The sequence below is a fragment of the Agrilus planipennis genome, unplaced genomic scaffold, assembly GCF_000699045.2.
Source record: "Agrilus planipennis isolate EAB-ADULT unplaced genomic scaffold, Apla_2.0 scaffold11, whole genome shotgun sequence".
NCBI lineage: Eukaryota > Metazoa > Arthropoda > Insecta > Coleoptera > Buprestidae > Agrilus > Agrilus planipennis.
This window is the reverse complement of record NW_020440736.1, coordinates 1,680,946-1,707,560: the sequence shown is the minus strand read 5'-3', so window position 1 is coordinate 1,707,560 and position 26,615 is coordinate 1,680,946. Positions and strand designations below refer to the sequence as shown.

Below are 26,615 nucleotides of genomic sequence, written 5' to 3'. Positions count from 1 at the left end.
AATACTTACTTAGCCCTTAGGGCTAACTGCCTGTCATTTGGACACACAAACTTGTTCGTATTGTTAGCGCTTTCTTGTTCAAACATTCTCTTGTCTTTATCTTATTACAATTCAATTCCCGTACGGATAAAATCGCTCATTGTTTTTATTAAACGTCAAACATCGTGTGTCTCAACTCTTATCACAAAACTAAGCTGTGGTGGAAGATCGAGTGATGCATTCGTGACTTAACGCCACCGAAGAAGATAAACGGAATCGAAACTATTCGTGCATCTCCAAACAAACAAACAGTGTATGTGCGTACTTTTGAGAACGTAACAGGTGGTGACGTCGAGCGTCTATGGCGTCGACTTGCTACACCGACGCTTTCGGTTCAACTAGCGGCTTCGGATAGCCTGTTGCTCAATCGCGACGACGACGACGACGGCGACGCTGAACGTCGCGACACTCTGCCGAGATGATAAGGGTACGATCGATATAGAAATATTCGCGTGGAATTACGCACGGTTTTAACTTCCAATTATCTACGTGCTTTTTTGTTGTCAAGCTGATATAGTTGGGACGTACAACATTGGCATGGTCCGCAATAAAACTGTCGCATTATTCTTTCAACTTACTAGCTAGGCTAGAGCGGTTGCTAATTCACGACAGAGAAGAGATGCCAGATAGGATTTGCAGTGGACACTAATAAAGAAAAAGGAATAACATTACATCAATTGACGTGTAACAGAAAGAGATACAGGCAAGCAGTATTTGAGCATGTTGGCAGCATCGGACTTTAAAGAAAGTTCAACATTCTCAGGAATTTAGAAAAGCAAGACGCTTGTTTAAAGATATAATTCCAACTTGGCAGTTATAAAGCCGACCCTGGTCTTTTGCGTTTGTGTTGTCTTTTCCTACTTTAACTTTTATGATCCTAACATATTCAATATTTTGCTGTTTTCCATAATAGATAAGTCGGATTTCGAGTAAGAGAAAAATTTAGATTAGGGTATATCATTCCCACCAGCCACTAATGCTGGTGGGCGCGCAGTCCCTCCGGACTACGCCAGAAGGTAGGGCGGAAGGCCCTCTTCAGCCTGCATTCAGGATCAAAGATGAAACAGACGAAATGAAGACAAAAGAAAATGAAAGATTATCTGTGGAATATTACTATCCCACCATTTGTCTAAGTGATCCAAGGAAACCACAGAAAAGACCAAGGCAAATGGATACAGAATAGAACCGACGTCCTTCCGAATGCTAAGCAATGGTCTAAACCTCTAAGCCATGCCGCTCGGATAAGAGAAATGGGAAAACTCCATTTCGATTTTGAAATAAACGTGAAACAGTATGTAAACACAGCTAACAAATGAGAATAGGTAGATACATAAAATACAGTTTACATTTGATATGTATTCATCATAAGGTCGTCAGTCCTAGGACTGGTTGGGCACGTACCTCCACTCTTTCCTATCCTGTGCTAAACTTCGCATTTCCCTAAAACTAGAACAACCCACATCCTTAACTATTTGTGAACAGTAGTCTAATCTAGGTCTACCTCTAGCCCTCCTAACTCCGGTTTCTGCCTCTACTATGTCTCTGACTAGACCTTCATGCCTAAGAAGGTGTCCTACCAACCTATCTCGCCTATTTTGTATTGACTTTCATAGAGTCATCTGTTCTCCTATTAACACGCATTAAATGCTGTGATTCATTTTTATGTGCAATGAATCAGTTTGACAAAAATACGGCAAGGAATAGAGTGAACCACTAATTGTTTAAGGCTTTGCCTGCCCTGAATTTTTAAGCTTGAAATACTCCAAAATAATCATAATACAGGTCAGTCATCCGCAGATCTTTTTATGGAACGGCTTTCAACTCCACCTCTGAATAAATTTAAATTAATGTCGACGGCTGCGGGTTGTTATTCTCAAGGGATTTTTTTACTTTGAGCACGAACACTTAGCATATGAATGCCTATTTCAACGTAAAAATGATAATTTGGTTGATAGATATAGAACTGGAGTTGATATATACTTTCACTTCTATCCCTTACACATACCTATTTTCAGTCTCATTTCTCTGCAATGTAGTTTATTGTAATATTAGTGTTTAACAAAATTAAATTCTTAGAGTGATAACGACAAACTATTTATTTACACTAATTATTAAAGAACTTAGAAACACTATTAAATTATTACTAAACTTAAGTTATGAATTATTCGATTTATTTACATTACTGTTGATATATCACTATTCACTGCGCTATTTATTTCACTGCTATCACTGTCAATTTATTTCTAAATTCACTTCTGTAACGGTCAATTTATTTCTCATATCTCGGCGATCGTCACTTCCTTTAAATACTCTTTTGTTTACTTTCGAGAACCTTCTAGAAACGTCCGGATAGTTTACTTTTTCTTTGAACTGTTTAACTGCTTTCCCAGAACGCAGGTACGACACACACATTTACAAATACGGCGCACATGAAGAAAGGCGCCCGCGGCTAGTCGGCGAATCCATAAGCCGTTCACGAACACAAACACACTCGTGCTCCCTATATTATATTAGGTATACAAATTAATAAGAGACTTTTATTTTGCATGTGAATCATTTCGTATCAAAGTTATATAAATTGATTTAACTTGTGCCACTTGTTAGTGTATATCATTAGGTTCTTAACAACAGCGAACATCTCACAAACGAGCTGATATAAGCTCAAGAAAGAAATGTGCAGTATGTTTGTCGACAAGCAACATTTGAGACTTTTTTTTTGCGTTTCAATTAAAGAATAATGCTGCTGGTGCTGCAGCAATGATTTGTGCTGTCCTGGTGGTAAACGCTGTAACATAAAACGTATAAGGAATGGTATCATACGTTTAGAATGGGAGATTTTGATTTTTCAGACAGAGAACGTTCAGGTCAACCACAAAAGTTTGATGATGAAGAACTGAAAAAACTCTTAAGAGAAAATCCTATTCAGACTTAAGCAGAGTTTGCACCACAACCAGGTGCTACTCAGCAATGCGTTTCACACCTCCTACATCAACTTGATAAAATTCAAAAACAGGGTAGATGAGTTCCGCATAACTTGACTCCTGAAAACAAAGAGCGACGAGTGAATACGGCCAAGTTCAAAAGAAAAGATTTTCTTTATAAAATTATCTTTGGCGATAAAAAATGAGTGTTGTACGAAAACCCTAAACGTAAAAAATCTTGGGTGAATCCCGGTCAGCCGTCAACATCGACTCCAAAGACCAACATTCATTCACAAAAAGTGTTACTATGTATCTGGTGGGATATGAAAGGCGTAGTGCATTATGAGTTGCTGAAATCTAACGAGACTGTTACTGCAGACCTGTATCAACAGCAACTTATATGTTTAACTGATGCTTTAGAGCAAAAGAGGTCTTTCACTGCTAACGGCAATAGACAACTGATTTTGCAAGACGGTAATGGGCAGCCGCATGTTGCATAAGGTACCAAAGATGTCATCTGTGGATTGGGTTGATAGGTTCTCCCTCGGCTTATTCGCTAGACTTTGCCCCAAAGGATTACCATCTATTCCGATCGCTTCATCATCACCTGGTTAATAACTTCAGAACAGTTGACGAGGTCCAAGTAAGCATTGATGATTTTATTCTGTCGAAACCACCAAGTTTCTTCCGCGAAAGAATTCCTCAGTTTACCAAACGATGGAATAAAATCATTGAAACTAATGGAGATTATTTGGAGTATTAAATGTATCTTCGTTTGTTTATTTTTGTCTGAGGAAAATGCATTAAAGGATATTCTGGAAGTAGTCGACTACTGAAATGTCTGAACTAGCTAAATTACCGCCTACTTTTGATATTCAGTATCAGTCTATTAAAAATCCCTAATGTTTCGACGTGTTGGACGTGTCTAAATGAGAATATCCTTTTCTTGAAGGGTCACTGTTAAAACGTGTCTAAACACTCATCGACTGAATCATTAGATAAACTTACGGTGTGAAGGAACCCTGACTTGAATGTGTGGACCGCTTTGCACGGATTTAAATTACGTTGTGGTGGGAAAGGAATTCCTGTTTTTTTTTGTGTAGAGTACTTTACAATACTAATTGTTTATGTTAGATTATGGTAGAAAAAGTTTCCTTGATTGACTTGTGAGAAATGAGCTATTAACCGTGAGTTTATGTGTTTGATTATGGAGCAAGAGAATTGACTATGCACCAAGCGTTTAAGTGAGGTTATGGTATGAGGGCAACTCGATTTCAATAAAATGTATACACCACACTACTGACAATGCTACTCATTTGAATTTGAACTTACTTATCAAATGGAGACAGAAAGTATCAATAGAAAGAAACTGAAATTAAACAACAAACTATCCGAACAGTAGATCGATATTATTGAACGATGCTTTGTTTTATATCCCATTTATTGTGCTTTCATATGGGATACGTACACCAACCATACACTCCCATCAGTCATAGTTAAGCATCCACATGACTTACTTTCCTCGGTATTAGGAATGACATGAACTTTCGGATTCGCGAGCGGTGACGGACATTGTTGCATTCTCATTGTACATTATGGAAACAATAATTGGTCTGTTAACCATGAGCCTCGTTATACAACAGGCACAGAGCTCCAGATTTAAGATATAGAAATGCAAAATTCAACAAAGGAGTGGAGTTTTGTCATTGAACAATACAAAGCAGAATCAGTTCATGTCATTCTAAATTACCTCTACTACACCATTGAATAAAAACGTTCCTCTCCAAGGAACGTAATGAGAACACACCATATTTATTCTTGTTACAAACGTTGCCTCGTATGCCCGCAATAAATTGTTCAAATCAGAAGATTTACCACACCATTTTGCACCCTAAAGCGGAAATGCCAACTCAACATACATATGGCAATTTCCCTCAGGTAAAATTACTTGATATCCTTCTTTGTGTTCGAGAATTGTAATTTACTCCCTTTTCGCAAACTTCCAAATCTGTGGTGGTTCGTTGATATATACCTATGTTGTTTCTTGGGCGGGTAGTTATGTAAAGGAGTAATCCGTTAGATCAGCAGCTTTCATAATTGAAGTCGCGCTCGGAACGCTTCAAAGGATTTCTTCAATGAGCGTACGTGCATTGTGTGTGTATAAGTGTATGCTTATATGCAGGGTCTTAGTTTAGTACCGGAAACTTCGGTTTATACTCCAATAAACAACGCTATAAAGCTCATGACTGTGGCAGTTGATAAGCGCCGGCAGAATTTATATTAAGAGCCTATTTTGAGGTTCAAGAAAATCTCGCTTATTCAACTGAAAATTCGATTATTTCTCGGTCCCCTTTCTGATAATAGAATAGATTTTTCCATAAAATTAAACTTTGGGAAGTGATAAATAACTTCGAAAAAGTTGTACAAAACTGTATATAGTATGTGCCAAAATTAATTTATCTTCTTTGTTGTTTCCACTTGGAACTGTAGTCATTTGCTGCGTTTTCAACACACCCTTGTTATATGAAAATTGGAAAAACTTTGGCGGTTGTTGTAGAACAAACAGAAAAGCTCAAAACCCCATCGCCAAAACACGACACTGTAGTTGTCCGAAGCACTTTTCGGTAACAAAGTTACCTTCTTCAAGGACTGAAGTAAAACTGAATTTTACTCAGTACTCAGTTTAAGTAAAACTCAGTTTTTTTCACCTCTACTAGTTTTTCTTTTTCAGGAACTTAATTCTCCCTTTATCATCTCTTTTCCGATGTTTTATAAAGTCTGGTATTTTTTCGTCAGTTTAACGTGACAACTGCACAGGAAGTAAACCTTAACCTTACATTTCAAGGAATCAAAGGATAATAAAAGACAAAAGATTATTTTCAAAAATATACTTTATTAAAAATATTGCACTTCATTCCTATATTGCACGTTATTATTGTACTAATTTATAAATAAGCCATATGATTAAATAAATCACAAGTTATTATAGTATAAATTATCCCCTTAAAATTACAAGTCATTTAGCTACAATTACTCATATATCATTGCACTTAATATAATTTTTCGCCTTCTACAACCAAAAAGTTGATTGCTTGAAAAATTGTAAAAATAAAATAAAATTATAAAAAGATATAGGTAAAAATTAATAATAATTAAACGATAAATTAAATCGTTAATAATACAGTGGTGTATTAAATAAACCTTCTATTTACCGTTTTCACAAAGTACCTTAATATCTAATAATAAAAAAATATTGCACATGTAAATTTCTTTCATAACACATTTCTTATGTGGTACATTTTGTTTCATATTCATCTTCATCTCAATGTAACCACTTACCTACATTATTAATTAAACGAAATCACGAGGAATATATTTGTGACTTATTAACCCCCCCGCAACCTACGCCCCTGAATAGCTATGTACATACTACATACGCATAAATATTTGTATAAACCAACAACCTTCATGCGTTACGAGTAATACTATGTTTTTATTTCATATTCATTTTTAAATAAATTACACAAAATTAGTTAACGAAATTGTAAAATCAATTTTCCACGATACCTTGAGTCGATTTTGTCAAATAAAAATAGTGCGCGACAAAATAAAGAAACCGATTCAACATCCAACGTTATAATGACGTAAAACTAGTTAGTTTTCAAAATATTTTACATAACCTAAAAAATAAAACTAAAGGACAAAAGACGCTGTTCGATTAGCGACCGTGTCAAATGGGATGCGCACTGCCTTACTGCGCAACGATGAGCGCAACATTGCGACGCTTGCACCGAACATTGTCCCTATGCTCCTAATCTCTAGTCTTTCTGCGCACAAAATTCATAAAGCCCATTAACCTAAGTATCTGGAACCAAGTAAAACTTGACTGGAGTATGTAGGTACTACACTTGCCTTCAACTTTATTTCTATTTTTTGAAAATCATTCCTAACGTAGTGATGTTGTATTTTATTTCTAAGAAACTACATTTCCGGCTATATAAATTATGTTTAATTAGTATTTTGCTCATTTAAGTACATCTGAAGGTATTTGTTTAGGTTAGGTGCTTCAGAAATGAATATCCCTTCGATATGGCAAGGTTGGAATTGATTTCCGAACGTAAAATAGCACATTAGTGTACCAAAAGGGACAAATTTAATTCTGATTTCTCTATAAGCTGTATATGAATCATTGTGGTATACTAAGTGTCCATATTTCGATTCTGTTGTACCTGTGTTACAGTAAAAACAGTATATCATGGCAAGTATCCTAATGAGTTTTCTAAATTATTACTAACGTTTCGGCTGCTACCGTACCGTTGTTCATCAACGGACTTTTTGTCCTTATTCCTAGATTCGCTAAAGCTAGACCTCCGCGACTCGTCGGACTGACTGGGGATGGTATAGAGGCCATTCCTGGTACTATATAACTTGCTCTTTTCTGATTTCTGAGGCACGTAGACGGGATTATTCATGACCCTTGGGCCAATAGGTATCGGTGGAGGAATGCTGTTCAGTCTGTCCGACTTCCTCTTGTCCGATTTGAAGTAACCTCGATCTCTCGGTGTATACGACGACGACCTGTTCGAATTGGATCGTCTCCCTGAATCGATGTCGTAATCTTTCGGTGGTATGAGGTGGGTTATGTCGGTTGTTTGACTTAATTTGATGTCGGCAAATAAGGCGGCTATTTCAGCAGACTTCTTTACCGAAAGTGCTTCAGTACATCCGCCGGTTGATACTGACGTGGAACACACAGTCTTTCCTGTAATGGAAACAGGATAAGCAATAATTTATAATGAATTAAAACTGTTATTATGACGAAAATAAAGGATACACAATAAGGGTTTATTCACATTCACAAAATAGTGCAGGTTGTTGTATTTCGAACACAAATTTTGTTAAACGAGCCCTAACTAGATCAAAGTGAGGTTATGTAGTGCTACATGAGTTTGCTTTAGAATAAAAGAAGTTTGTTTTGTTTATTTGTTCTCCAGGGACAAGCGGTTCAACTTACATTTTCGGTAGACACTACATGAATAATAAACTGCTATCAAACATCAATGAGGATTATATTAAACAATGTTATATGACTTAATGATGTAGAAAATTATCCCTAAAGAAACATTTGCCTATTTGAACGTATGCAGTAGTAATGACATTCGATTCAGATCTGCTCCGATCCACTGATTCTGATCCTTAGAAAGAGTGAAGTAAACCGGCTTCTGAAATTTTAAAAGCCGCTTCCAGATCCCGGATATCAGTCGAATCGGTAGTATGAAACGACGAACCACTGCGACGAGCGATTTTTGAGTTCTTTTCGAAGCAAGAAAAGTTACAATTCGTTGTTTCATTACCACCAGCCAATAATGCTGGTGGGCTGGCAGTTCCCTCCAGACTACGCCGGAAGGTAGGGCGAAAGGCCCTCTTCAGCCTCCTTTCAGGAATCGTGGGAATATGTGGGGTGGTGGTTCACGTAAGAAAGATGAGACGGACGAAATGAAGACAGAAGAGAATGAAAGATTATCTGTGGAATATTATTACTACAGCATTTGCCTAAATGATCCAAGGAAACCACAGAAAAACTTGGACCAAGGCAGATGCACCCAGAATCGCTTTCAGGAATCGTGGGAATGGGTGGGTGGCGGTTCGGGTGAGAAAGTTGAGACGGGCGAAATGAAGACAGAAGAGAATGAAAGATTATCTGTGAAATATTACTGCCCCAGCGTTTGCCTAAGTGATCCAAGAAGATCCACAGAAAAACTTGGACCTAGATACACAGACCCGGAATCGACCCGGAGTTCTTCCGAATGCTAAGCAATGGTCTAAAGCTCTAGACCATGTCGTTAGGTCTCTATATTCGAAATACAGATACAACTATATAGACGGGGTACGAAAATACAAGATTCATTGGGAATCAAGAACTAAGTACTGAGCGGCATGGCCCAGAGGTTTAGACTATTGCGTAGCATTGGAGTCCGCGTCCGTCTGCCTTGGTCCAAGTTTTTCTGTGGTTTCTTTGGATCACTAAGGCAAATGATGGGGCAGTAATATTCCACAGATTATCTTTCATTCTCTTCCGTCTTCATTTCGTCCGTCTCATCTTTCTCACCCGAACCACCACCCACCCATTCCCACGATTCCTGAAAGCAGGCTGAAGAGGGCCTCTGCCCTACCTTCCGGCGTAGTCCGGAGGGACTGCCCGCCCACCAGCATTACTGGCTGGTGGGAATGAAACACCCAAAGTAAGTATATTTATATTACTTATGTCCAGCTTTCCTCAAGGTCACATGTCTAACCGTTTGAAATGACTTGTGCTTCATACTAGTAAAAAGCACCGATCCGTCTCTCCGGCTGGTCCATCTCCCCCAGTTTTACCCTATCTATTAATCATTACAAATCACTCTACAAGTATAAATTGAAAATCCAGGTAGAATAGTCTTTAGTTATGATCGTAATGTTTGAAATGATCCGGTGGCGCGACTCTTCAAAAGGATCCGAATGTTCAACGAGAAGGTTAAACGAAAAGGTCGGAATTTGAGTAACAAACAGAATTGGAAAAGTATTTAACTAAATTAGTTGAGAACAAAGCTGTGTGGAAGTAGGGTAACAGGTGTCCTTAGTGCGAGGCTGAATAAAAATAATAATTGCTGGAGGTGCAGCTGGTAGGTTTCCTGCGACCTCATGCTATTTCTGGAAAATTCAAATTAAATTGAAATCCATTATTTCACCAATTCATGCTTGACGATATAGTATGTATTTTATGAGTATTGAATTGACTGAGTTCATAAATTTGATTGTTATTTTTTTGCTTGCAAACGGATACACTGAAGCTACAAGAGTTCCTATCCGAGTTAACTCAAAATCTTAATGTAATCCTTATTTCCTTTTTTTTAATTTTTATATGGCAAAAATTTGAAGAAAGCAATATTTAATTTAACTGTAATAACATCAAGTGGTCGCCCATATTAATGGCGTCAATGAGCCAATAAAGACATCTGATATCATTGCGTTTTTATGGTGACAGAAGAATAACATTTTGTATAAAATACATCATATCTACCGGTTAAAGGCAAATAGTGTGCATACTTTGTAAAATGCAGGGATTTTTAAATTAGAACTTCTCGTGCGGTACCTGACCCTCAAGCATTTGAGGAATGAAATATGGATGATAATATTAGACGCTACGAGAGAGGAACGGCGGCTTCTAGTGGTTTGCATAAAGTAGGTATGACAAAGAAACATATTTCCTGTTTTAGAATTGCTCTTCTAAATTATTTTAAATGTCATTTTTGCCTTTCGGAATTTTCATGTTTTTTTAACACTAGGACGAATTAAATCTATTGTTCCGTTTTTTGGTCAATGCCAAACAGAAGACACGGGAAACCAAATTTACTTTGCGACGGTACACAATTTGCCTTGTGAGCAAAGTGAAATACTTGCTCATTTGATAGGAAATAGAGCTTATGAGAGATGCCACTGTGAAGTAATGTTTATAAATTTGGATGAAGGAGGCATACTACTCATCCGATTTCAAAAATTCTTTTCCAAAATTTTAAAACAGACCTTCCATTCAGTTAAAATGAAAAGACTTTTCGTGAAGAGCAATTATGCAACCAATATCAATGAAAAAACAAAAGGCCTGTAAAAATGTCCGCAACGACATCCACCTGAATGATGAAATAAAGTGCAGTGAAATCACGCACATTTCAAAACCAGAAACACCAGAAAGTACATTGTTGAATAACCATAGGAAATGTATCTATACTACTTGAACAGTCAGGGGGGGGGATGAAGTCTTTAAAAATACCACGCTTGGTTACAGGGGCGGACGAGAATTAGTTTTTCGTCACGCACTCAATATCCTCTAGAGAAATCTCGCACTTTTTCGATCTATATTCAAAACTTTCTGTTTACAAAAAAATAATTTAAAACCATATTTATGAATTACTACGTGAAAACTAAAGGGAAAGGGGGGAGGGGTCTCGGTACATACTACGGGTGGTCATCGAGGAAGGGAAAAGTTATAATAAATGGGTTACGTAGTACGTATGTACGTTCCCTTGTCTTAATTAAGTTGGAATGGATGTCTAAAGATTAGGAACAAAATATATATTGATATTAGAATATCTGGTATTATGTGATAACTTTTATCATCATTATCATCATCATAAGGTCGTCAATCTTAAGACTGCTTGGACACGTACCTCCACTTTTTCCTATCCTGAGCTAAACTTCGCATTTCCCTAAAACTAGAACAACCCACATCCTTAATTATTTGCGAACAGTAATCTAATCTAGGTCTACCTCTACTCCTCCTAACTCCCGTTTCTGTCTCTAATATGTCTCTGACTAAACTTTGATGTCTGAGAAGGTGTCCTACCAACCTATCTCTCCTATTTCTTATTGACTTCCATAGAGTCCTCTGTTCTCCTATTCTTTCTAATACCTCTCATTTCTAACCTTCTCTATCCTCACGGTATCATCCTCTTCATTCGCCAGTAACACCACATTTCGAACGCTTCTAACCTTTTCTATTCCGCTGATCCCACTGTCCATGTTTCGCACCCGTGCAGCGCCGCGCTCTAAATATACGCCTTTAACAACCTTTTTCTAGTTTCTAAATTAACCGTTCGCGAGCATAGAAATGACTTCTTCATATCGAAGGCAATACGAGCCTGCGCAATCCTCTGCCTTACATCCCTACTACTCCTTCCGTCCTGACTTATCTGACTACTTTCTTCTGATTTTTTGTCTCCTATCTTTATATTCACTATTTCCCTGCTTCTTCTTCCTTTGCATACCAGTATTTTTTTTGTTAGTCTCTAACTCCGCCTTGCTAGATGCTAATACTGCTATATCATCTGTAAATCTTAGCATACTAATCTTTTGCCTTGATCGCGTCTTCGATGTATAGATTAAAAAAAAATCTGGTAAATGTCTAGATGATGGCCCCCATCCCCTTCGTGGGTGGAGGTGGGTGGGATCGAAAGGGTAGGTCTCCCCCAGCACTGTACCATAAAAAGTTCGTGGCGGTCTCACCCCCATAAAAAATTATGTGGGTTAGATGGTGGTGAGGGTAGGGGGGGATCGAAAGAGGGTAGGGGGATCGAAAGAGGGTGGTCACCTGAGTAAAACCCCATAAAAAATTTGCGGCGGTCTTACCCCCCTAAAAAGTTATGGGGGTTGACAGTTGATTATTTTGACAATTTTCATACATTACAATTCAAATAAAATTCAATAAAAAAAATATTTTCAAGCGAGTGGAGGTGGGGGATCGAAAGAGGGTGGTCACTTGAACAAAACCCGATAACATAACCTAACCTAACCTAACCTAACCTAACCTACCCTATTGATAAAGCTATTTAAATAATGTTTTATATAACTTTCTCAATATTTTTATGTATTTTTCATTAGTTTTACCTTTGAATATTGTTTAAGAATGACTATATAAATATTTACATGCCTAGAAATGTATAAAAATTGGCATATTTATTAACTTTGAACCCCCATAACTTTATATGGCGGTGAGACCACCACGAACTTTTTATGGTACAGTGGTGGGGGGGGACGTCCTCTTTCGATCACCCCCATCCCCACCCCGAAGGGGGTGGGGCCATCATCTAGACCTTTACCAAACTTTTACAGTATTCGTTAATTTTTGCATCTCGTTTATATCTCACATTATAACCATTCGCACAAAATTAAACTATGGTTGGGTCTAGTTTGCACATAAACTTTCTCTGTTGCTCGTTTTCTCCATAAGTACTTTCTTCTTACTGTCATGTACGTGGGTGCCTTATTGAAACTCGAACTTTTACTATTTACAGTTGTCGTAAAGATACAGTTTTATCGGAGATTATGTTCCCTTTATTTCCCAACTCATCATATAAAATTACACCAGGGATTCAGCTGAATTCGGATCGATTACTGTTATTTCTCCGTGTATGTATACATTCAAACACATGTGGTACGTAATTGATGTATAAATCGAAACGTGTTTACATAATTACATGTTGCAATTCATCCTGCTATCGCATCAGCTAAATAATTCTCTTCAATTTTAGTTATATCGGACGCGTCAGCATTATCGATTGTGAGATTAATTTTGCTATGAGATTGTATGTACAACAGGTATGTACATCGCTTTTGAACAATGTGATAAATGTTTCCTTAATACAAGTATTACAAAGGCTACAAGCTGCAACAACGTAGTTGAAATTTCCAACAGTAGATAATGTTTAATGCATTATAATGAAAAAGAAACATGAAGTTTTAAAAATTGTCCAGTCGTAGCAACTCCATCCCGGGAAATTGCAACTTTTTAAAAGTCCAAGAGGACAATGACAGATTGCTATTAATCTAGGAAATCGATCATGGACTATGGAGGTCTATGGTCTATGTGAAATGAGAAAGGCTGGTGATAAATACAAGCAATTTTAAAATACTTTTTACAAAAAATCCTGAATTAGGTATTTAATTTTTTGGCAATTGTCTAGTTTATTAGCCACAGCTTCGATGACCGTGCATTTTACTAATGTTGTATAGGTGATTATGCTGATTATTTTATATATATACAAGGTCTGCTCAAAAAGTGTCGCTAATTTTGTGTTTTTTCAAAAATTATTTCTTTATTTATGAATATCTATATTGTTCCCTTCAAAGTAATCCCCACCACATGTTCTATACTTATGTCAACGTTGTTGCCCATCCTCGAAGCACTTCAAAAAATAATTTTTTGTGATATAGTTCAGCTTCTCCTTCCATGTCGTCTTTATCTCCTCAATCGTTGTGTAGCGTCGTCCATTCATGAGCCTCTTCAGATTCGGAAACAAGAGAAAGTCACAGGGGGTCAGATCTGGGGAATACAGTGGCTACGAGATTATTTGTGTGTTGTTATTTGCCAAAACTGTGTGATGTGTGAGCGTTATCATGGTGCAAAGACCAGTTTTCGTTCTTCCCCAAATTCGGGCGCTTCTAGCGGATTACGCATAATTTGCAGGTAATATTCCTTATTGACCGTTCTGCCCTGTGGCAAGAACTCATGATGCACCACGCCCCTGCAGTCGAAGGAAACTTTAAACAAAGTCTTCACATTCGACCTAACTTGGATCCCTGTTTTCGATTTTGGCTAGTGCGGCAGCATCCATTGGGATGATTGAACTTTGGTTTCCACGTTATAACCATAAACCCATCATTCGTTACCAATTATGACCTTTGAATGAATTTGAATCGTCGCGAATAGAATCCAACAGCTCCTCAGCAGTGTTAATGCGATGCTGTTGTTGATCGAAATTGAGCAATTTTGGTACGAATTTCGCGGCGACCCGTGTCATGCCAAATCATTGGTAAAAATTGAATGGCAGGTGCCAATCGATATGTTTGGGTTCTCAGCAACTTCTCTAATGGTGATTCGACGACTGGCCACAACTATTTTCTTTACTTCATCAATGTTTTGGTCTGTTGTTGACGTGCTCGGGCGTCCTGCACGCTCTTTGTCGTTCACATCTTCTAGGCCCTCAGAACATTTTGTACCACCGATAAATGTTTCAGCCCAAGGTAGCTTCACTATATACCACAGTCAACATTCGAAATGCGTCCGCACACTTAATTTTGTTTACAGATTCTTTGATCTATTTTTTGGCCGAACTTGTAGGTATACGTGAGAGACATGAGTACCAACATAACGCCACAAAAAAAATCGAATATCGAGTATACGTAACTCGCGGAAATTCAAAATTCGCAATACTTTTTTAACAGACCTCGTATGTATATGAAATGATCATCATAATCACCTTTACAACATACTAAAAATTCAACATTGTCGGACCTGGGGCTGCTAAACAATTGAAGAATTGAAGTAATGTAGCGTTAGGTGTTGGGCAGATCATCGATTTATCGTTCCTCTTGCCAGCTGCGTCCACCGGTGCAGATATGTTCATTGGCCGATCGAACGGCTTGCAAATCATGAATACAAATTAAAACCTAAGTTTATTTTTAACTTTCTCTCAGCGACGCAGAGGGTGCAATTACTCACTTGATCTGATTAAAGAATTGTCGCTGCTTTGAGAGTAGGTAAGGGCTGCATCTCGCTGGTTTGTGGATATACTTCATTTACTTTCTCTAGCGATGTGCCCCTTCCAATGTCTTGGATGCGCGCTGGCAAAATCGTAGGTAGGGAGAAAAAAGCTCATTATACTCTCGACTCTTGCTCATTAAACATACTTTTTCATACAGTACCTGCCAAAAGTTTTGTTCAATCATGAATAGTAGTACGAGTCGTAAACAAGCATTAAAGCCTTTAATATATCTTCAAATATAAATAAACATCTCGTTGATATTTTCAGTAGTAATTGGTACTAATAACAGCACATTTGAGCAATGCAATTGTAGTGGATTAAATGGTCAACTTTTCCCTGCAGTACTGAACGGATTATACGCTCCTCACCGGTTAAGAGTTTGTCCGAGAGTTGTCTCCTTTCTTTTTTGGCCTAGTGCTGTTCTTTTCTACTTTGCGCCGCTCAAACTGAAGGTCACATCGTTACAGAAACTAAACGAAGTATACCTTTGTGAATAATATCAGCCATAATTTGAAATCCGTGGAACAACAATAAATGAATTAAGACACATATATAATATGCTTTAATTGGCCACTTTATAAATTGAGAGATCCTGACATTTATAATATGGGTTTAATTCCATTTTCGAATTCGGGTACAATTTTGAGTATAAATTCATACAAATTATGTATAATTAGAACCGGAAACTAAAGATGCCAATACTTTAGTTAAACAATGTGTAATACAATCTTAGATGTACAACAAACAAAACAAAACGATGAGTTTTAAAACGGAAACCAAAGTTACTTTGATTGTTAGATTGCTTCATAAAATCTGAAAAAGTCAGCTGACGGATCAAATATTCCTTTTACTCATGCAAAATTTGCAGCACAGATACATTATTCGTTAGAGTCTCTGTTTTTCATAATTTGTCACCCTTTTTCAATCGAACTGGTGTAAAGATTCCAACTTGAAGATTTACTGATATCTATTTCTAGATTACAGAAACGTACACCTAAACTTAATTGTCTAAACTTGAAGTTATAATGTTTCATCTCTCTTGATAGACAGCTGTTCCGAAAAACACAAAAGAATATTTCTATTCATATATCTGCCCAACGTTATAAGAAGTCGTCACATCGTTACTTTACTTGTTTTATCTTCTCGACATAAAAATTTCACTTCTATCACGTGCACTAAGGTGCACGCGTCTTATTTTTTGCAGTCAGAAGCACAAGAAGAATGTAAAGTCGCATCATCTTCTCAGAATTTTGTTTGTGTCTACGTTTTTAACTATAGGGTTGTTCGGAAAGTCATTTCGTTTTTTTTGTGGAAATGAAAGATAGTTTTCGTATAATAAACAAATACTTTATTAAATTATATATTCGTTCTGGTCCAACACCTTTTGCCATCTTTCTGGTAGTAGCATAATTCCACGCTCATAAAATTGTTGGTCTTTGCTGGCAAAAAACTGATCGAGGAGGTTTTTGACCTCCTCATTTGAGGTGAAGGTTTTACCGTCTAAAAAATTTTGGAGTGACCGGAACAAATAATAATCCGATGGTGCCAGGTCTGGAGAATATGGTGGGTGTAGCATTGTATCCCATTCAAGCTGTAAAAGCTTTTGGCGAGTGACCAAACTTGTGTGAGGTCTCGCGTTGTCTTGGTGAAACACTACACCTTTCCTGTTGATTAGTTCTGACCTTTTCTGTTGAAGTGCATCATTCAGTTTGTCCAGCTGATGACAGTAGACTTCCGAATTAATCGTTGTGTTATCCGGTAAAAGCTCAAAAAAAACGATTCCTTTAAAATCCCACCAAACAGACAGCATCACCTTTTTTTGGTGAATATCGGCTTTGGAAATGGTTTGAGCCGGTTCATCTTTTTTGCTCCATGACCTCTTGCGTTTGACGTTGTTGTATACAACCCATTTTTCGTCCCCAGTGATGATGCGCTTCAAAAACGGATCATTTTCGTGACGTTTGAGAAGCGAATCGCAGACGTCAATGCGGCGACACAGATTTCTCTCTGTGAGAACATGGGGAACCCATACATCGAGCTTCGAGGATAATCCCAGGCCTTTCAAGTGGTCATAAACTGTTGAATTTGATAAATTTAACCTCAATCCGATCTCACGTGTTGTTATTCGCCGGTTCACATCAACTAATGCCTTTATCGCGTCTTTATCAGCTTCAACCGGCCTTCCCGAACGTGGTGCATCTTCGACATCAAAATTGCCGGATCGAAATTTAGCGAACCAGTTCTGGCACTGGCGTACTGTCAACACACCTTCTCCATACACATCAGTCAATTTCTTTCTGGCTTGAACAGCATTTTTACCCTTTCTGTAGTAAAACAGTAAGATATGTCGAAAATGCTGCTTATCGCTCTCCATATTTAAAAGGGCACCAACCAAAAACTACTGCGTAGAATTAATTGGAATTTTTCACACACAAGCCTTGCTATATGAGCTCTCAAAGCATATAAAAATTATACGGCTTAAATGTGAAGTTGGGTGCAAAAGAATACAATTAAATCCTCTGTCGGGAAAAAACGAAATGACTTTCCGAACAACCCTATACGTTTGTTTAAAAACTTACCGGTTTGCTTTGAAGTAACGTATTTGGTGGCACTTTGAAATGATCGGATCGATGGTGCTTTACAGAAGCTGGAAGTATTTCCACATTCGCTCATCGCCTTGTTTCTTCGATAGTTCGGGGAATTCATCGCATTCTTACCCGTCCACACGTCCATGTCAAAAGCCATGTTATCGTAACTGCGTCTTCGGGATGGCAGCACGTCGTTTTCGTAGTGCTTGACGATCTTCGAACGGAGTTTCTCGTAATACTGTTCGGACGGTTCGTGGACATATTCCAGACTCCGAGTACTTTTCGAATTGGAAACTTTCTTACACAAATTCCGATGAACATCTTGGTATTTAGGTTCAACTGACGTGCTGTTTCCATGCCTTAAACCAAGAGGAATGGATATATTGAAACAAAAAATAATTCAATAAACTACTTTACATGTATGAAAATTTTCATCAATTGGAGTTAGAGCAACGTTATTACTGTTTTATTGGAAGAACAATATTATTGGGCTCATGGTACTATGTTTAGGTTTAAATTATTGCAGGTGTATAGAAATCAGGTGTTGCCACCTCCACCCTCTCACCATCGATTCAATATTACGTTAGATATAAAGATATAAAGAGGAGGGATGTTAAAAATTTTTGGCACACTCTAAGCACCCTCCACCGCCCTCTCTTCCCCCTCTATCATATATTACATGAAATATTTGCGGCTTGGCAATTTTTAAACAATTTTCCCCTCTCAACCTTAGATCTTCCAGAATCCAAAGGAAGAAAAGGTGGAGCGTGCGAAGGGAAGCGGCTTGTTTAAAATTTGTATGCATTTTGTAACACTGAGATCTATCGTCCCTGCCCCTATCCTATCCTCATTTAAATGATTTATGAGATATCGGTAAATTACTCATCCCGCAAACATTTTTTGTATGATTGGATCGAGGGAGGTGGGAGCGGAGGAAGTGGTTGTTTAAAAAATCTTGTGCCTTCGGCTACTACCTGTCGGAAATTGTGTGAAGAAATGCACAGACGCACGAAGAAGCGCATAAATGAGGGAAATCCGTACCGGTGTTCGGCATTCCGTTGGTCTTATTGGTCATTGTTTTGGTTATATGTCATCTATGGTGGTAATCGGTGGTTATTAGGGTACATGGATTTTTTCCGTAAATACTAGCAAGGCACGACTGCGGACCGAGTGGCATGACCTAAAGGTTTAGACCATTGTTTAGCATTCCGGAGAACACCGGTTCGATTACAGGTCCGCCTGCCTTGGTCCAAGTTTTTCTGTGGTTCCCTTGGATCACTTACACAAATAATGGTGCAGTAATATTCCATAGATAATATAATCTTTCATTCTCTTCTGTTTTCATTTCGTCCGTCTCATCTTTCTCACCCGAACCACCACTCACCCATTCCCACGATTTCTGAAAGAAGGCTGAAGGGGATCTTCCGCCTTGACTTCCGGCGTAGTCCGGAGGGACTGCTCGCCCACCAGTATTATTGATGGTGGGAATAAAATACCCGAAAGGTTTTTTTTTAAGTTTACGACTGCAGCTTATTACAGTTCAGTGGTACAGCTGATCTATTGGTACACCGTAGGTCCGCGTTCTAGTTTTCACCAACGTCGTGGGTTTTTCCTTCCTTTAATCTGTCTACTTATTTGTTACTAATTTTTTTTTTTGGACGGACATACTTATGATCATAAGGTTTCGGTACGAAAAGCTAACATTAACGAAGTGGTGTGTATTTTCTTTTGTTTGAACTAAATTAACCGAATGGGAAACCGAAACAATTTACATTTCAAAGTAATTTTGTCCTTATTTATTCTTCTATCCTATTCTAATAACTTTTGGAGCATTGTTTGAAATTTACCCCGTTGCTACTGTGACGCTACCCTAATTTAACGTACTTTGTCGGACACTTTCTCACTACAGAGATCGTACTCCTTATCTCTACCCTCCATATTTATAATAATAAGGGACACTTAAGGGATGAGTTACAAAGATAGAAGAGTGATACTTAGTTTGTATAAAGAGCAACAGGCAGTTATAGAGCTAGGGATGCAACGTAGAGAAGTAAATATTACGAAGGGAGTTAGACAGGGATGCACACTGTCATCGCTACTTTTTAATCTATACATCGAAGACGCCATCAACATCATTAAAGACAGTACAACTGTAGGGATAGATGTGCAAGGGCAAAAGATTAGTATGCTTAGATTTGCAGATGATATAGCAGTATTAGCATCTAGCAAGGAGGACCTAGAGATAGCTTTAAATAAAATGGAAGCGGTACTGACAGATCAGTACTGTATGAAAATAAATAAAAGTAAAACTAAAATACTGATATGCAAGGGAAGAAAAAGTAGGGAAAGAGCGAATATAAAGATAGGAGACGAAAAATTAGAAGAAGTGGCTGATTTTAGATACCTAGGAAGTCAGATAAGTGAGGATGGAAGGAGTAGTAGGGATATAAAGCAGAGGATAGCGCAGGGTCGTGTCGCCTTTAATAAAAAGAAGTCACTTCTATGCTCGCGAACGGTTAATTTAGAAATTCGAAAAAGGTTGTTAAAGGTGTATGTTTGGAGCACGGCGTTGTACGGGTGCGAAACATGGACAGTGGGAGCGGCGGAAAAGAAAAGGTTAGAAGCGTTCGAAATGTGGTGTTATAGGCGGATGATGAGGATATCGTGGGTAGAAAAGGTTAGAAATGAAGAGGTATTGGAAAGAATAGGAGAACAGAGGACTCTATGGAAGTCAATAAAAAATAGGCGAGATAGGTTGGTAGGACACCTTCTCAGGCATGAAGGTCTAGTCAGAGACATATTAGAGGCAGAAACAGGAGTTAGGAGGAGTAGAGGTGGACGTAGGTTAGATTACTCTTCGCAAATAGTTAAGGATGTGGGTTCATCTATTTTTAGGAAAATGCGAAGTTTAGCTCAGGATAGAAAAGAGTGGAGGTACGTGTCCTACCAGTCTTAGGACTGACGACCTTATGATGATGAAGGGACACGTTTGTATACGAGGGTGGATTGATAAGTTTCCGGCCTGACCAAGAAAAACAAGGTTTTTAAAAATTTTTTTTTTATTTTCTCAAAAATTATACGGCTTAAATGTGAAGTTGGGTGCATAGCGGTGTTCCAGTCTATTAATGCCATCTCTATAGACTGATTCGTCAAGCTCCTCAAAATAACCATTTACAGCTTCGATTACTTCTTCATTGTCCGCAAATCTCTTACCGCCAAGCCATTTTTTGAGATTAGGGAACAGAAAATAGTCACTCGGGGCTAGGTCTGGAGAGTAAGGAGGGTGCGGCATCAATTCAAACTTTAGATCGTTGATTTTAGCCGTCGCAACGATTGACGTGTGCGCTGGTGCGTTATCGTGATGAAACAAGATTTTTTTCTTCGCCAGATGAGGTCGTTTAATTTTCACCTCGTGGCTCAAACGTTGCAATAAGTCTGCGTAGTATTGACCAGTGATAGTATTACCCTTTGCAAGGTAATCAATGTATATAATACCTCTTGCATCCCAAAAAACAGTAGCCATAACCTTGTTCGCCGAAAAAATTGTTTTTGCCTTCTTTGGAGTTGGTTCCCCTGGTCCAATCCACTGTTTAGACTGTTCTTTGGTTTCAGGAGTGTAGTGGTGGACCCACGTTTCGTCAACGGTTACGAATCGACGCAAAAATTCGCTTGGATTACGCTTATACAATGACAAATTTGCGGTAGAAATGTTTTTTCGAATCAATTTTTGGTCGACTGTTAGCAAACGCGGCACCCATCTTGCACAGAGCTTTTCCATATGCAAATGTTGGTGCAAAATATGTTGCACACGTTCATATGACATCTTACAGGTCTCAGCTATCTCACGCACTTTCAATCTGCGGTCTCCCAGCACTATTTGATGAATTTTTTCGATCATATCTGGAGTTGTGACCTCAACGGGGCGTCCTGAGCGAGGCCCATCAGAGGTGCTCACACGACCCTTTTTAAACTCGGAAACCCACTGCTTAACGGTTGAATATGACGGGGAGGATGTCCCCAGTGTTGAGTCCATCTCTTTTTTAATTTCCTTCGGCGTTAACCCCTTCAAATAAAAGTATTTGATGACAGCACGATTTTCCTGCTTTTCCATTTTTACGAAAACCACAGAGGCGTCTTGTTCAGCGTGCTGTCAAACCTACACTAGCAAGGAGATCGGGCTGAAACTATAGCTACAAGCTATCCAAGGATGGTACTATAGAATGTCACCTCAAGGTAGGCCTAGTGGCGTCATCTCTTGGTTAGGCCGGAAACTTATCAATCCACCCTCGTACACCGTCATGTTTTCACGAAACCATGACGACTAAACTGACTGCCCCCCCACAATATCAGCAACGTCTGTCTCGCATTCGTGGGCGTAAACATTCCAGGGGTCAAGCTATTTCTGTCATAACACCAAAACAAGGTCCACTCTTTCGTATACAGTATATTTTTATAACATTCAAGAATATGTTGCGTAAAAAACTGTTGAATATTAAAGGAATGTATTTTGCATGCTGCCAATTGAAGTCTAAATTTTCTTGCTATTCTTCTTTTATTGTCATGTACCCTATTGTTGGCGGATAAACATAAAGGAAAAACATCACAAAAGAGTTCCGTTGCTCCGAGTTGAAATTTGTGCAAATAACTTTTTTTTTTAATAAAAGGGAAGTCGTACAAAGCTCGAGTGGACCGACTGAATTGCAAATGAAATCAGCTTAGGTTACGCTTTGATACGGCATGAATTTTAAGTTATCTTGACATCAAAGTGTACACGTACGACCATTGTCGATTTCCAATTTGTCAAAAGTTAAAAAACAAAGAACAATAACCTTTAATGAAAATTTCATGTGAAGAATGTAGGTGACTGAAATCAGTTCCAATAAATTTTTGCTCATATTCCTTTGTCCTTTCAGACTTTTTATGAATTGAAAATTGACTTAAAATTACATCTTCGTAAAACCTTATAATTGTCCTTTATTCATTGCAAGGCATGATAGTTCAAGTCAATTTCTTACTTTACGGTTAAACAGAGTCGTTTTAAACAACACAAAGAGATCCTACAGTGGGTGAAGTTTATTTTTTTATTCATCAATATCTATTTTGTCCCCTTCAAAGTAATCCCCACCAAATATTATGCACTTGTGCAAACGTTTTTTCCAATCCTTGAAGCACTTCAAAGAATCATTTTTTGTGATCTTGTTCAGCTCCCCGTCGATGCCGTCATTATCTCATCAATAGTAGCGTAACGTTGTTCTTTCACGGGCCGCTTCAGTTTCGGGAACAAGAAAAAGTCGCAGGGGGGAACATCTGGGGAATATGGTGGTTGCAGCATTATTAGTGTGTTGTTTTTTGCCAAAAATTCGCCCACAAGCAACGATATGTGAGGAGGGGCGTTATCATAGTGCAGAAGCCGATTTTTGTTCTTCCACAAATCCGAGTGTTTCTGGCGGATTGCTTCGCACAACTTGGGCATAACTTTCAAATAATATTCCTTATTAACCGTTCTAGAACTCACGATGCACCACGACCTTGTAATTGAAGAAAACTGTAAGCAAAACCTTCACATTCGACCTAACTTGGCGCGCTTCTTTTTTGACTCGTTTGGTCTGTCTTGACTCGTGCAGCAGCTTCCATTGAGGTAATTGAGCTTTGGTTTCCACGTCATAACCATAAAGCCTTTGTCACCAGTTATGACCCTCTGGAGCAAATTTCGGTCGTCGAAGACAGAATCCAACAGCTTCTTAGAAATGTTAATGCGATTCTGTTTTTGGTCGAAATCGAGCAATTTTGGTACCAATTTCGCGGCGACTCATCTCATGCCCGAATCAATGGTAAAATCGAATGGCAGGAGCCAATCGATATGTTTAAATTCTTAGTAACTTCTCTAACGGTGATTCGACGAGTGGCCACTTTTGTTGACGTGTTCGGGCGTCCCGCACGCTCTTCGTCATTCACATCTTCTAGGCCCTCTGAGAACATTTTGTACCACCGATAAACGTTGCTTCGGGCCAAGGTAGCTTCACCATATGCCACAGTTAACATTTGGAATGCGTCCGCGCACTTAATTTTGTTTTTCACACAAAATTTGATAGAGATTCTTTAATCCATTTTTTGGTATAGGTAAAAATCGAAGACGAACCAAAACACGTGCAAGCAAAGCAGCTGTCAAAAATTAACTGAACATTCAACATGACCGAACTTGTCGATATTAGTGAGAGACATGAGTACCAACATAAGCCCACAAGAAAATCGAATATACGTAACCCAATATGATTAAGAGATACACAGAAGCTACAGGAATAAAAATTGTTCCTGACGTCGACGCAAGTATATAATGACTCCTGGATCTAACTGAACAAAGTCAATAATAGCATAGGTACCTTGTATTTTTTCGTCGTTCCCCTTTTTTACAGTAACATTTGTTGCTATCTGAACAGCTGTCGGTATCACATTCACAGTAAGTAAGAGACATGTTGCCTTCCATAGGCTTCCAACTGCAATAACACTTATCATTTAACTTAGTCAAGTGACATCTCTTGCAGTTTCTATACGAAGGAACCCTGTGGTGTTTTTCTGATTGGTTTCGATTGCCTAAAAGAAAAATTAGAACTTGCTATACTTCGAAATAATTGCGTTTCATATACACAACCTTTAATAATATACACAACATATAATAATATGATTAAATTTTGTTTGTTTACTTACTTACCTAACGAACAATAGCATTTATCTGCCGATGCGCATGTGCATGTGTCACTATCGTAACTGCATTCAGAGCAGGAAACATAACCACTGGATGAGTTTCTATTCGGATTCGACCCTGTTCCCGTCGGATTGGATGGGATGCGACCTCTTGCCCTTTGCAAACTAAAGAAGTCGCTTTCTTCTGATGTACTAATCCTTTCCTTGGACTGTTGCCAACTGTGAACCGATCATTAGTAAATTACATTTTCTATTTCCTCTCCTTGGTAAAAATCAGAGCCAATACAGTACAATATTTATTCATATCATTATACCAGGTTAAAACTTAAAACTTTTAGGTGTTTCATTCCCACTAGCCAGTAATGCTGGTGGGCGGGCAGTCCCTCCGGACTACGCCGGAAGGCCCTCTTCAGCCTGCTTTCAGGAATCGTGGGAATGGGTGGGTGGTGGTTCGGGTGAGAAAGATGAGACGGACGAAATGAAGACGGAAGAGAATGAAAGATTATCTTTGGAATATTACTGCTTCGGCATTTGCTTAAGTGATCCAAGGAAACTACAGAAAAACTTGGACCAAGGCAGACGGACCCAGAATCGAACCGGCGTCCTCCCGAATGCTAAGCAATGGTCTAAACCGCTCGGTTATACCACGTTTCATCTCGCGTTGCTATAACTGCAGTACCTACCTACAGAAAGCCTCACCATGGTAGGAGAAACCGTTGGTGTTGGTGGTTCTATATTGATATAAATAATACCTTGTTAATTGGCTCTGATTTCTATCCATTAACAGGTTATATTTATTATCGTACCTTTTGAGTTCTGACATTCCAAGGTCTTTGTAGTTTCGAATTCCACCGTTACTATGCTTTTTTTTGTAACTTGGCCTCCTCATCACAGAAATGGAGTGTTCTTTGGGCCTGAATTGTCTTGTGTCGTAGGAAGACGTGGATATGCTGCTTTCTGGAATTTTTTCGTTCAACCTTTTCGACATCCTCAGTTTATTTGCAGCCTTCTGCATGTCCTTCTTCTTGAATTTGGTCTTCAACTTTGCCTTTATCTTCTTACTAAAGATGTGCTGAATACTTTTCAGCTTTGAACTCACAATACTGGCTTTCTTCTGTCTGCATAACAATAAATACCATTAATTAAAAGCATAATGACCACTAAAGCATTTGTTTGGACAAGTTATTTACGAACCTGTACAACGGGCTCTTTGTTCTGAACGATTTCTTCTTCTGTTTCTTCATGATGGCCTTTGATCTTTGGAATAGTTCATCTTTCGTGAGGGTGAGGGCTAGTTTTAGCAGAAACTCTTTGTAAATGGGTTTGAGATCATTAAAAGACATTCCTTCGGGATCTATTATGACTCCGAGAATTTCGTCGATCGAATGAAGCCCTTCTTGGAGCCGGAATTCGTTGAAGAGTTCGTGGAATCCTAAGGGCGATCCACCACTTGCTTGACCGTTGGCCCTTAAAATGTTTATCTATTATCTAATAAATCTGTGTTACGTTAAGGCGAATCCTTACCTATTTAGTTTTGATTTGTATTTCGTTAAACCGCCAGCGTTCAGAAAGCTTCCAGATCGAGGAATGGTGACCTTTGTGAGAATGTCACCTTGGTTATCACCCTCTGCGTTTTTTCGAAGGTTCTGGTTACGTGAAACAGATCTTGACATGTCATTATGTTGGGCGTTGTTTGAATGTTTGTTCGATGCATTCTCATCTCCACCTCCAACGGCAGTATTGACATAGGAATGTTTTTCAGTTTTCGCTGTATTGAATGAGTCATGGACTTCTTCGTAGGGCGTGATGGCATCAAGATCCTCAGGTTTGGGCAAAGGGACGGTTGGAGCCCTTCGTGTTTTTGAGCTTTTCTTAGCATAAAGGGAAGACTTGTTAGCAGTTAGTAAAGGTCGACTGTCATCAATCTAAGGAAGGAATGTAAATATCAAGTTAAGATATTGGTTCGTTTTTAACGTTTCAAGAATCAAATTTTCTTGACACTAAATGTATAAGATGTATCGTATCTTATAAATCATCGGGAAAGGACTAATATAGGGAATATAGGGATATAGGAGAGATAATCTTACGGAAGAGTGAAACTTGTTCGACGATCAAGCATTAAGAGCAGGAACTGTTGCTTATCAATGTCTACCGTCTAACTGATTTGAAGGTCAAGTTCAGGTTACCACAAGATGAATAAAATAATTCGAAGTGGTCTGTATTCTGTCGAAACTGTCAGACGCGGATCGCGATTTCGATCTTTTTGGATCTCATCAGCGCGTCGCAGG

General features: G+C 38.5%; 2 protein-coding genes across 2 annotated transcripts in view; both read right to left on the bottom strand.

The window, feature by feature from the left end:
- The window catches only part of LOC108733899, a 39,874-nt gene extending 39,530 nt beyond the window's left edge, over positions 1-344 (bottom strand). The window contains exon 1 of the mRNA XM_025979848.1: positions 10-344. Coding sequence (XP_025835633.1) covers positions 10-86 — 77 coding nt within the window. The 5' untranslated portion in view covers positions 87-344. The remainder of the gene's footprint in view (positions 1-9) is intronic.
- Positions 345-6,156: 5,812 nt separating this feature from the next.
- LOC108733900 overlaps positions 6,157-26,615 on the bottom strand; it is a 39,263-nt gene continuing 18,804 nt past the window's right edge. Inside the window, exons 4-10 of the mRNA XM_025979847.1 lie at positions 25,852-26,252; positions 25,522-25,794; positions 25,134-25,445; positions 24,335-24,546; positions 24,006-24,216; positions 17,617-17,984; positions 6,157-7,722 (exon numbers count right to left, since the gene is read on the bottom strand). Coding sequence (XP_025835632.1) covers positions 7,214-7,722; positions 17,617-17,984; positions 24,006-24,216; positions 24,335-24,546; positions 25,134-25,445; positions 25,522-25,794; positions 25,852-26,252 — 2,286 coding nt within the window. The 3' untranslated portion in view covers positions 6,157-7,213. The remainder of the gene's footprint in view (positions 7,723-17,616; positions 17,985-24,005; positions 24,217-24,334; positions 24,547-25,133; positions 25,446-25,521; positions 25,795-25,851; positions 26,253-26,615) is intronic.